Genomic DNA, 13,383 nt, shown 5'->3' on the forward strand with positions numbered 1-13,383 from the left:
GTCTGTCGATGTCATGAAATTGAATGTAATTAGTCTAGAGATGGTGTGGGTATCTGATCAAAGGCTCTGCAGTGGGGTTAATTCGCTGCTTTCAGTCCTCCCCTTGACCCTCAAGCAGAGGCCTGTAAGAGGGATGGAGTCAGTGACCAGACAACAGAGTTTACAGCCCTCCTTGAATGCACACATCTATTCGCCAGCTTAGTGAGATTGCCTATTTCCGCTGTAATCTATCAAGAGATTTCCAGCAATACCTTCTCTTCTGCATCTTCTGGAGTGCTTGAGGATCAGAGCCAAAAAAAAGTGCTTATTAAATTCAATACAATGTTTTAACATAAACTAGCACCTCTTGGAATGCAGCAACACTAACAAGTGAAAAGCTCTGTCAAGTACAATGCAATGAAAGCTGCTTGACATGTATATAATGGTATTTCATGAACAATTACACACAACTAATCATAAGTTGACAAACAGATTTTATTAGCAAGAGCCATTTCTCTGATAATTAGGCATCTATTCTTTAATTCTGAATCAAAGCACGTAATTCGTAAACGCTTCATTGCTCTGGACAAATAAGACACATGCCAACATAATTTAGCAAACAGACAGTGAAACTGAAGGCCTATTTGCATATTTAGTTCGAACAAAGTTTCAGAGTAAAACATTATCTTATCTTTCCCTTTCAGGTGCTGGGCAGCTCACTGTGAGTTTGTAGCACTGTCTGTTTAACAACAAGTTTCATGGTTCATTTCTTTTATTTCAAAATCTGGGAATGGTCAGACTTGATAAAAAAAAGGAAGTCATATCATAATAGTTGGTGAAATTTGAATTCAGTTCATAAAAATCTGTAACATAAAGCTCATTTCAGTAATAGTGACCATGAAGCTATCAGTGATTGTTGTAAAAACCCATCTGCCTCATAGGTATGCCTTAGGGGAAAGAAATCTGCCATCTACGTCTGGTCTGGCCTATAAGTGACTCCAGACCCACAGCAACATGGTTAACTTTTCCTGTTTTATGCAATTAATCTGGATAAGTACACGGTATTGCAGTTTAGTAAAACAAACAAGGGCAAGATTTATACAATTATAATTAGGGCCTTGGGTAACATTGTAGAATTGAGACACCTCGGGATTCAGATACACATTTCTTTGAAATTTGCATCATATATAGATAGGGTGGTTATTTAGCATGCTTGCCTTCATTGCTCAGACCTTTGAGTATATGACTGGGGACATTATGTTCAGGTTGTACAGGACATTGATGAGGCTTCTTCTGGAGTTCTGTGTCCAGTTCTGGTCGCCCTGTTGTAGGAAGGATAGTGTTAAGCTGGAGAGGGTTCAGAAGAGATTTACCAAGATGTTGTCCGCAATGCAGGGTTTGAGTTATGGGAAGAAACTGGACAGGCTAGGACTTTTTTCACTGGAGATAAGAGGTTGAGGGGTAATCTTATAGAAGTTTATAAAATCATGAGGGGTATAGATAAGGTGAATGGTAGGTATCTTTTCCCTAGAATGGGGGATTTCAAAACTAGTGGGAATATTTTTAAGGTGAGAGGAGAAAGATTTGAAAAAGATACAAGGGGCAACTTTTTACATGGTTTGTGTGTGGAATGAATTGCTAGCGGAAGTGGTGGATGTGAGTACAGTTACAACATTTAAAAGACATTTGGATGAGTACATGAATAGGAAATGTTTGGAGGGACATGGAACAAGCTTAGACAGGTGAGTTTAGTTTGGGATTACGGTCAGCATGGACTGGTTGGACTGAAGGTTCTATATCTGTGCTATATGACTCTAAGACACTGCTGTAAATGGCCTAGCAAGCTTCTTGGTTTAAAAGTACTTACAGATGGACAGTAATTTCTGGCCTTGCCAGAGACACCCACACCCCATGATAGAATAAGTAAAAAAGAATGGGTGCTGAAAGAGATCAATGCTGGGAACTCTAAAACTGGCCATTCTTTTTATTCGCATTTTCATGGAGCCAAGGCGAACCTGTGTGATTATCCAGACCCACAGAAATATTCTGCTCTGTTACTGGCTCCTGGTCCAGTTTAACTGTTCGGCCAGTCCCCTTCCCCATTGCCAGTGCCTCCCATCAATCACTCTTCCACTCCCATCATTTTTCCTCCAGCTAACCACTGACAGGCTTCTCAGGAATGATAAACATCCTGGTCTCCCCATCTATCTAGCTTTTTAGCACTCACATATATTGTGTGCCGTTGGAGCCCTTGCATAAAAATAAATTAGACTTTTACTGCTTCAATAATCACATGCTGCTTTCTTCATGGCAACTGACCATCCCTGTCTGAACAACAATTTAAAATTGACCCTTCTTTTCCCTTTATTTGAAACCCATCTGAGCACTAGTTTGCATTCTCGCGGGTGAGTTCTGTTTATATTCAATTGTGTTGGGATACCGCCCAAATTTATTGGTGTCCATGTCATCAGCTGCCAAGGCCCTAAGCTCTGAAACTTCCTCCTAAAAGCTCTCTCTGTATCTTCCTTCTTTGTGAGTTGTTCTTTTAAACCAAACTTTTTGTCATTACTCTTAATGTCTCTTTAGCGTTTCAAACTAAAGTCCAATAAATCTCCTGAGGTACTTTGGGAACTGTTTGCTGTGTTAAAGTGCAATACTAAGGGAAGTTGTTGTTATTCAAGTATATCTACTGAGTCAACTTTCTTTTCTATGCACTAGATGTTTGCCAAATTACTGTGAGCATGGCGGAGAATGCTCACAGTCTTGGAGTACCTTTTACTGTGACTGTACAGGAACAGACTATAAAGGAGCTACCTGCCACAATTGTGAGTAGAGACATGTGAACCTTTTCTTGTTTGTAAATAATTCATTTTTAACAGGCCACTGCCAAACCAAGACAGCCTACTCTTGGCAATTGATTTTAAAGTTATAGTTCTATTTGTTTGTTTGAAGAAACATGTTTGGTTGTTGCAGTGTTCAGCATACCAATGTGTAACTTTCTATAACTGTAAGAAGGTATGAGTGAGACAGGTTGCTTATCTCATTAAGTCTATAATTAACTCCATTATGAACTCTTCATGACCTATTAACTCCTCTGAGGAAAAGTTCTGTTTAAGTATTCCTTGATGGTTGAACAAAATCAAACACACCTTCAAGAATATTCATCCATCTCCACATCTCCATTACTGAGCATTGGCAGACAGCTGTCTCCTGGGGACACTGTCCCTCTTTCATTCCTGTGAATACATAAATAAAACTATTGTGGGTATTCGGGTATCTTTTTCTAGGCCAGAAATCACCGATTCCGTGCCAAATTATTTTTTTTTGTGAGGGAGTTAATGAATAGAAATTCCTCTCCCACATCCAGTACATCTAGTTTTATTTTCTTGAGGCTGATCATTTTAACTGTGTGCCCTCTCATCTAGTCACAGTTTGATTCACTTGTTTCATGCAACCATTTATGATTATAGATTTTTTTTCTTGTGTGAAAGTATGAAATTCTCTCCATCAGTCACAGACTATTTGCTTCTGAGCTCCATCAGTAACTTCAATTTATCAGTTACTACATGTCGGCAAATGTAAATTTGTGCACTTTGGCAGGAAGAGTAGAGAGGCCATATATTATTTAAATAGAGAGAGGTTGCAAGTCAGAGGGATCTGGGTCTCCAGATACATGACTCACAAAAAGGTTATGAATCAGATACAGCAAGAGATTAGGGGTGCAAATGGGATGTTCCTGTTGCAAGGGGAATGGAACTTTTTATTAGCTGGCACCTATGGGACCAGGTGGAGTGCACCAGTTGATCAAATAATCTGGATAATTGAGAGGTATGCTTAACCTCAGTAAGTCCTGACCAAGTGAAACTTCGAGACATTAACATCCCTCAAAGAATCTTATAAAAACATCAACATAGCTCCTAAAATCAATGTAAAACCACACAGTGAGTAATAGAAACATAATGCAGGGGATATACGCATCACTGTCATACTTTATTCACAGCTTTATTGAAATACTTGGACATCAAGTTAGATTGAGGTATTTGAGGAATAGAATATTTGCTGGTTTATGAAGTATGTTGGTTGATAAGATGTCAGTTAAAACAGAGTTTGTTGTATTAGAAACAAGGAAGTTTTGCTTAAGTTTTACAGGGCATTGGTGAGGCCAAGTCTGGATTCCTGTGACCAGTTTTTGGTGTTCTTACTTAAGAAAGTTTATCTTTGTGTTAGAAGTAGTTGGGAGAAGGTTCAGATAACCTTAGAAAGAAAGGCTGGGTGGGTTGGGTCTTGACAGATTAAAGTTTAGAAAAATGAGAGGTGATCATATTGAAACATTCAAGACCTTGTTGAAATGAATGTTGAAAGATTGTTTCCCTTTGTGGGCGATATTAGAACGAGCAGACAATATTTCAAAATAAGGAGTCTTTCATCTAAGATGGGATGAGAGGAAACACTTTCTCACATAATGTGGTAAATTAGTTGAGGCTACAATTAAATCAGACCTTATCAAATATTAGAAATACTGAAGGAGCTAAATACTGAAGAGCTTCTGCTCCTAAGTTGTATCTTATTATATATGTAGGTTCATATGGATTTCAAGAACAGTCAACTATTTTGCCCTTGATTTTCCCCACCTCCAATTCCTCCCTTCCCCTACTATTGTCATATGCGCCCCTTCCCTTACCTTGCAAGTACTCACCTCTCTTTGCCCAATTTGTAACTTTTAGAACATAGAACATAGAACAGTACAGCACAGAACAGGCCCTTCAGTCCACGATGTTGTGCCGACCACTGATCCTCATGTATGCACCCTCAAATTTCTGTGACCATATGCATGTCTAGTAGTCTCTTAAATGTCCCCAGTGACCTTGCTTCCACAACTGCTGCTGGCAACACATTTTCCTATTTCCTTTCTTGAAGAAATAGAGGAATTACATTTGTCTCTCTCCAGTCCTCAGGTACGACTCCAGTGGAGAGCGAGGATGCAAAGATCTTCGGAAGTGGCGAAGCAATTGCATTTCTCGTTTCCCAAAGCAGCCGAGGACAAATCTGGTCTGGGCCTGGCGACTTGTCAATCTTAATGTTTGACAAAATTTTCAGCACATCAGCTTCCTCTATCTCTATCCATTCCAGCATGCACGCCTGTTCTTCAAAGGCTTCGTTCACTACAAAGTTCATTTCTTTCGTAAAGACAGAAGCAAAAAACTCATTTAGGGCTTCCCCTACCTCCTCAGACTCCACACACAAATTCCCTATGTTATCCCTTTTCTTCTTCATATTTGTCCATGGAGCTTGTACATCACTGGGTTGGTGAGCCATTGACAGTTCTAACACAGAAAGCCATTTGGTTCATCCTAGCTGAGCTAAAACAATCCAAAATGTATCTCATGATCCTTTGCTCTTCCATTACTGATATCTTTGTTCAAATACTTGATCCCAGGATAACAGTTTCTCTACCTCAGTCAGTTAATTTCATTCTCAGAAACCCTTCTGCATAATTAAATTGATCCTTGGTCATCTTTAAAACTCACTCGTAAATCATTTCCAATAGGTAATTCCTCACTGCCGACTTGAAAACCCCAAGTAATCTTTCCCCATTAACTTGTTCGAGACTCTTCATTATTCAGAATACGGTTATTCAGTTCACTCTTAGGGGTAAATTGGTTTTCCTTTTTGCTGAATGTATTTAATTTCTTGATTGGAAATGCTAATGATAGGAACATAGAAATTGGAGGCAGGAGTGGGCCATTCTACCCTTGGAGCCTGGTTCATCATTCCATATGATCATGGCTGATCATCCAACTCAGAATCCTGCAACTGCTTTCTCCCCATTCCTTTCGATGGCTTTAGCCATCAAAAGTTTAATCCTGACACGTGACCGAAGGACAATGAAAAATATTTTGTTCTCCAAACAGACAGGCAAAAGTTCATTATCTTGAGACATTGGGTTCAAGTTTCAGCTCTGGGATAATAAGCTCTGACTCAGGGTGGCTTGGGAGTTAGGGATGATTGGACAATGTGTTCCTATTATTGCCGATATCTCCACAATGCTCTCCCATTATCGAGACAGGTCGGGTGCAGCTCGGTTGCCTGCTGAATAGAGAAGGGCTTCTATTTTAAACAACTAAAGTATCAAATTGAGCAAGTGCTTGCAGTTGGGGTGGTTTGCATGCAGAAAGCTGGGGGGGAGGGGGGGTGTACATCGCACCCATTCACTCCATCTCACAAAGATAGTGGGTGAACGGTTGACACTGCATCAAGGGTGGCACCCGCAAGCCAAACCCAAAGATTTCCCATGGATCTTAGGGATCTGTGTGCTTGACCCCTCTGATTTTGTGGTTCAAATTTCTGTGCCTTTACTTGGACATTCTCTCAACATCAACTACCTTCCTATGCTGTACCATCTCTCCTAATGGGGCTCCTAACACCTTCCCCTGCACCGCAGGAATTTCAAAATCTGCACCCAAACCCCCCCAACCCCCCCCCCCTCACCTCCATGCAAGGCCCCAAAGGATCCTTCCACATCCATCAAAGTTTCACCTGCACATCCACTAATGCCATTTTTGAGGCGGTGCTCCCGATGCACCCTCCTCTACATTGGGGAAACTAGACGCCTTCTCTTTAGGAAACATCTCTGGGACACCCACACCAATCAACCCCACTGCCCCGTGGCCCAACATTTCAACTCCCCCTCCCACTCTGCCGAGGAAATGCAGGACCTGGGCCTCCTCCACCACCACTGCCTCACCACCCGATGCCTGGGGGAAGAACGCCTCATCTTCCGCCTCGGAATACTTCAATCCCAGGGTATCAATGTGGACTTCACCAGATTCCTCATTTTCCTTCTCGCCACCTTACCCCAGTTGCAACCTTCCAGCTCTGCACTGTCCTCATGACCTGTCCTACCTGTCAATCTTTGTTCCCACCTATGCACTCCACCCTCCTCTCCGACCTATCACCTTCATCCCCACCCCCATCCACCTATTGTACTCTTTGCTATCTTCTCCCCAGCCCCCGCCCCTCCATCCCATTTATCTCTCCACCCCAGGAGGCTCCCTGCCTTCATTGCTGATGAAGGGCTTTTGCCCGATACATCGATTTTCCTGCTCCTCGGATGCTGCCTGACTTGCTGTGCTTTTCCAGCACCACTCTAATATGGTGTCTGTAAAGCAGCCTCCCTATCATTGGGCCAGCAGCATTGGAAGTTCACCCAGCATCTATAACAGCATGGAAATGTGCTGATGAAGAGGACATGTCTCTTCAGCTTCGGCCTTCAGTAGGTGCTGGCATTGGGTTCCAACGTAAGGATTCTGAAATGCACAGCAAGTTCCTGCTCATGAACTTTGTTTCTCTTTGGCAGATGCTGCTGCACATGCAGAAGATTTCCAACATCTTATATTCTTATTTCAGATTTCCAATTTCCATTCGCATTTTTCTCCTGATGTGCTCCAGGGCGTTTCCCTGCATTAAAATCACGGTTTCATAACATTGTAAAAAACCTGGACTAAAAGATTTTGATTATTTTGTTTGTCTTATTTCAGCGGTGCATGAACAGTCATGTGAAGCTTACAAACACACTGGGAATACATCAGGTTTCTTCTTCATTGATCCAGATGGCAGTGGTCCAGTGGGACCGCTCCTGGTATACTGTAACATGACAGGTAAGCTGCTTCATATTACTTTTGCTTTGAGGAAACAATAAATGAGAGCCTACAGGAAATCAAAAACACACATGAAACAAACAAAATATTTTCCTCCACCCACTCAACACTTTTATTCTTTACTCTGAATGTTAGCAAAGCAAAAATGAGTTTTATGGAAGATGATAGTTCAATCAAAACACACAATGAAAGGCGTGCATAACGAGTCAATCAGCTTTTGAAGGGAGAAACAAGAATTATGTTGTTGAGTAGAGGGTAGAGAGAAGGGTAACTCTTCAACAGTTCTCCATTAAAATATCAGAGATAATACTGCAGTCCCAAAGGAAGTTACACTCACAGGGAACATGATTCAAGACGTTACCATGCAGCATCAAAAATTCCTGAATCCTTTGGGAGGAAGGATCACTGAATCATGCTCGATTAATCTTTACTTTTTCTTTCAATTGTTGTTTGTCACATTGTGCATTTCCAAATGTTTCTGTTTTCCAAACTTTCATTTTGTCTTACATTTAGATCTGAGTTTTTGATCACAACTGTTTGCTGGTTTACAGAAATAATCTACTTCTGACAGTAGGTCTTAAGGAATGTTTACATTTGTTCTCAGCAGATTTCTCCCAAAACTTTAGTGCTTCATATAATAACTGCACAATTACACCACAGAGGGGCCTGATTTTCTGTTTTACAAACAGAATTAGATAGACAGGAGGCTGGAAAACCACAGCAAGTCAGGCACCATCAGGAGGTAGAGAAGTCAACGTTTCAGGTATAACCTTTCTTCAGGGTCCTGAAAAAGGGTTACACCCGAAACGTTGACTTTTCCACTTCCTGCTGCTGCCTGGCTTGCTGTGGTCTTCCAAGTGCCTGCCTGTCCATTTTGGATTCCTGAATCTGAAGTTTTTTTTTTGTCTCTTATAAACAGCATCAAAGACATTTTTTTCAGAACAATTTCTCCTTCCTTTCTTATACTTTGGAAAATCAATACTAAGGCGTAGTCTATTAAGATTTAATTACTTCTTATCTCAAAACTTTATCTTTCTCAATTGAATATGAAATCTAAATTTTACTCATTAGAAAAATCCAAGGTTTTGAATGCAACTCATCCAAATGAGTCAAATAGTCAACACTGATGAAAAATGGGAGCAATTAGTGGCAACCATCCAGTGCTTGCAGGTTGTAGGCTCTTTCCACCAAATATCAACCTCGCTCCGTCTGTTTCAAAAGTTCACTCTAGGCATCAATGACTCAAAACTCGGAATTTGCCCAAATAATTAGATTTTGATTGACTGCCATAAATACACAACAGTAATAGTTAAATAAGAAGAGTTAATGCTCAATCTGTGGCCTATTTGGTTTCCATAAGATATAGATAGACAGTCAGGTGGTCAGTGCACCTCCTGCTGTTCTGCTCTTTGATAGCTGACCATGCTATTTCACTCTTTCACCTTGAACTGTGGCCACGGCAGCAATATCTGCAAGTTCAATGAGCACTACACTGAGTATTGTGCATAGTTCTGGTCCCTTTACTTGAGGAAGGATATACTGGTTTTGAAGGTGGTGTAGAGGAGATTCACCAGGTTGATTCCGGAGATGAAGGGGTTACCCTATGAAGAGAAGTTGAGCTGCCTGGGACTGTACTCACTAGAATTTAGAAGAATGAGCGGGAATCTTATAGAAACATATAATATTATGAAAGGGATAGATAAGATAGAGGCAGGCAAGTTGTTTCCGCTGGTGGATGAGACCAGAACTAGGGTACATGGCCTCAAGATTAGGGGAGTAGATTTAGGACAGAGATGAGGAGGAACTGCTTTTCCCAGAGAGTAGTGAATCTATGGAATTTTATGCCCAAGGAAGCATGAGAGACAGTTTCATTATATATATTTAAGACACAGTTGGTTGGGTTTTTGCATGGTAGAGGAATTAAGGGTTATGGGGATAATGCAGGTAGGGGGAGTTGAGACGATGGATAAATCAACCATGGTGGAGCAGGCTTGATGGGCCAAATGGCCCACTCCTGCTTCTATTACAATGAAACTGTGAAATAGATTTCTGTTTCCTGCCTTGAACTGCACACACTTTCTGTGTTAGTTTGTTCATGTATGCACTCCAATAGTTGCTGTCTGTTTCATTGGAGTCATGCTGACAATGATGACTTTTCACTATTATTACCACCACAGAACCTGAGCTATCACTGTTCATCCTCAAAGTCGAATGTTCATTACAGGAAATGCATAGATGAGATTAGATTAGATTCCCTACGGTGTGGAAACAGGCCCTTCGGCCCAACAAGTCCATACTGACCCTCCGAAGAGAAGCAGCAGTGGAGCAAATGCTGTTCTAGTATTCATTAAAAGTCAAGTTTCTGTATGCCACAGCCATGTGTTCTGAGAGCTCTAATGAATGTATTTTGTTCCTTAAAAACCAACAGAAGATAAAACCTGGACGGTGATTCAGCACAACAATACTGAGCTAACCAAAGTGAGAGGTTCGAATGTAGAGAAGCCCTACCTAGTGCAGCTAAACTACAATGCCAGCATGGAACAGCTTCGAGCCATGATTAACAGCATGGACTATTGTGAGCAGAAAGTGGCCTACCACTGCAGGAAGTCACGCCTTTTAAACACGCCAAGTAGGTACCAGCACCACAAATTATAAAACTAATTATGTTGGAGCATTGAGGTTTAAAAGTCAGTCTCTTTCTTCTCATTGACATGATTAAGTGATGCCTATAGTAAAATTAGCTTCAGTCAAAAGACATTACTTCTATTTGACACTGGAATGTCATGTCCTGCAGTGTTATCCTGTGAAACTGGGAACCTTTCCAAATGATACATAATGATTGCCTTAAAACAAATCTTGATAGCATGAGAGCATAAGAAATGAGCAAATTATTGAGTGAAACGTATTTGTTGGTTTACAACTAGATATTAAATGAGTGCTAGCTATTTTGACAAATCTAAAATGATAGATCCAGTTTGATTAAATGTGTTATGCATTTCCTTTCCAGTCACAGGCTTGCATATGAGATTTACAGCAGTCACAATAGCTGGGTCTACTGCTTGTTTTACTGTAATCCCTGTAGATTCGCACCCAAACTTCCATATGACCTGCCTTAATACAGTGACCAGACCAAGGCCTCCATATGCAAGGCATGAAAGCTGTATTTGCATAACTTACCATTCTGGTGCATCCATATTAACAATTGGAATGTCAGTGCTTCAATTGATGAGTTGAAAGCAAGGAGAAATTTATTGCTTAGACTTTAAAAAAATAAGCATAGTTAACCGCAAACAAAGTGTTCTACGTTAACAAACGACAATGCAAACAAAGTGCCCTTAAAGAAACGGAAATGACGAGAATCGTCTTGGGGGGGCATGACTGAGGTGTATATGCTTCTGAGGGATATGGACAGGGTGAATAGAAAACAGCTGTTCCCCTTGGTCAAGGCATCAATCACAAGGGTGCGTGGTTTGGGGTAAAGGGGCAGGAGATTCAGAGGGGATTTGGGAATTGTTTTTTTCATTTAGCAGTGGGAGTCTGGAATGCATTGCCTGGGAAGGTTGTGGAGGCTGGAAACCTTACAAATTTTAAAAGATGTGTGGATGAGTACTTCAAATATCATAACATTCAAGATACAGGATAAGTGCCAGAAATTGGGATGAGCCCACTTTTCGTGATAATAACATTGGTGCAGACTTGATGGGCTGAAGGTTCCCAGTTCTTTCAGTTCTACAAAATATGATTGTAAATCAATCCTAGTCACCTACGGCACCGCGGTTAAGAAAATTAAATTATGTAAAAAGAATAACAATCGCCATACAAATCTCAGTAGTTAATCCAGCTCCATGGCAATACAGTGTAAAAGACAAAAATGATTTGGTGTGAAAACTTTACTCACAGAACAAAGAAATGCAAAGAGCCTGCAACAGTTACTTACAATAGCTTCTTCAGTTTTGACAGACAAACCACAGTGCAAGGCTGGTACATGTATAATAAATGGTGACTTGACTGTTATTTGCTGCCGTATTTCTGCTTGGATAGTTCAGTGTTTAGCCATTGGCTTAGGAATGCAACCAGTTGAAATTTAGAATAATTCGCAAAGAAATTCTAATCCATTAAAGGTAAAATCTACAAGAAAAAGAATATTCTTCATGAATCACTCTGTCTTATGGTCCACCTGAGTTTGATAATGTGGTTTACTCTGAAGCTGTTTGGAGACATTTCAAGATTGGATGATACTTTGTTTCTTTCATTGTTGAGCTGCCTGACTATTTCATTCCTTGTAGCAGTTTTGTAGTGTAGTTACTGTTAATAGTTGGAATCTTTCATCTGAGCTAATTGCCTTTAATTATTTTGGTTGTCAAAATCAATTATATTTTCTTCCTTCAATTATTTGGTCATAGTTTTTCTGACACTTGTCATTTCAACAAGATCAAATATTTTTTTCCCCTGACTTATGAATATGACACCTTGTTTTCAATTTTAACAAAATTAGACACAATAGTTTAAATGGATCTCAAAGCCATGAAAATGTCTGATTTTGTGATTTAGGGAAAGGTGTCAGCTTATTTTATTATAGAACTAACTTATATTTTTGGACTACATTATATATAATTATAATCAATTGTAATAATATACGACAACAAAATTGTAAATTGTACTTATATAATGCTTGTATATAGTAGTACATCCCAAGCTACTCCACAAGAGGATTGTCAAACTCACTGTACTCCTGTACTGGAGTACAAGTGACAATAAAGGACATTCAATAAATATGTCACTGAGACAATTTTCCTCATATTCAATCATGGGATGTGGGTGTCGCTGACTGATGAACATTTATTGCTCACAGGAGAGTTAATAGTCCACCACATTGCTATGGGTCTGGAGTCAAGTGTCAGCCAGACCAGCTAAGGGTGACAGATGTCCTCCATTGAAGGACATCAGTGAACCAGCTGAGTCTTCGTGAAAATTGATACATGCTTTCCATTCATCCAACCTTTTACTGAAATCTGTAGTGGGAATTCAAATCTGTGGCCCCAGACATTACCCTGGATTCTGGATACTAGTTTAGTGCCATTACCACAACAGCTATCAGGAAATATTAGAACCTGTAATCGAATGGTTGGTCAAAGAAGTAAGTTTCGAGGGAATAGAGGTTGAGGCAAGGACTGTAGACAGTTAGATTGAACTTCCCAACATTCATTCAGGGGAAATTTCTGCTTTTGATATCAAACCACTTATCTGCCAATTTAGAGATCTTCCAAACTAGTTTACTGCATCAGGTGCTCCCAGTGTAGTCTTCTCTCCATTGGGAAGACCAAACGCAAACTTAAGGAATGGCTCACCGAGCATCGCAGTCAAGTCCGCAGGGGCCAACCGGACCTTCCAGTCACTGCCCATTTCAATTCCCGCAACCAATCCCTTTCTGACATGACCATCATTGGCCTCCTCCATTGCCAAAACAAACCATAGCTCCTATTGGAGAAACAACACCTTATCTTTCACCTGGACACCCTACAGTCCAGAAGACTCAACATTGAGTTCTCCAATTTCAAATAACCTCCCCCCAGCTCCCTTCCCAGCCCCACTTCTGTCTGCCACTGCTCCCTGCCACCACCGGATTCATTCTTCCCATTGAACAACCAGCTCGTACCCTCTACCTGCCTTCCCTTGTCCCAATTCCAACCTGCCCCCGCCACCGCCTTTATCTGCAGCTGCCTCTACACTCAACCCCAGTCCTGAA

At 40.7% G+C, this 13,383-nt stretch overlaps 1 protein-coding gene across 2 annotated transcripts in view; it reads left to right on the forward strand.

The window, feature by feature from the left end:
• The window catches only part of LOC140482415 (contactin-associated protein-like 5), an 878,213-nt gene that overhangs the window by 459,743 nt on the left and 405,087 nt on the right, over positions 1-13,383 (forward strand). For both annotated transcript variants that reach the window (XM_072579896.1, XM_072579897.1), the window contains exons 11-13: positions 2,698-2,804; positions 7,518-7,637; positions 10,066-10,266. In XM_072579896.1, coding sequence (XP_072435997.1) covers positions 2,698-2,804; positions 7,518-7,637; positions 10,066-10,266 — 428 coding nt within the window. The remainder of the gene's footprint in view (positions 1-2,697; positions 2,805-7,517; positions 7,638-10,065; positions 10,267-13,383) is intronic.

This window comes from Chiloscyllium punctatum, chromosome 10, assembly GCF_047496795.1.
Source record: "Chiloscyllium punctatum isolate Juve2018m chromosome 10, sChiPun1.3, whole genome shotgun sequence".
Taxonomy (NCBI): Eukaryota; Metazoa; Chordata; class Chondrichthyes; order Orectolobiformes; family Hemiscylliidae; genus Chiloscyllium; species Chiloscyllium punctatum.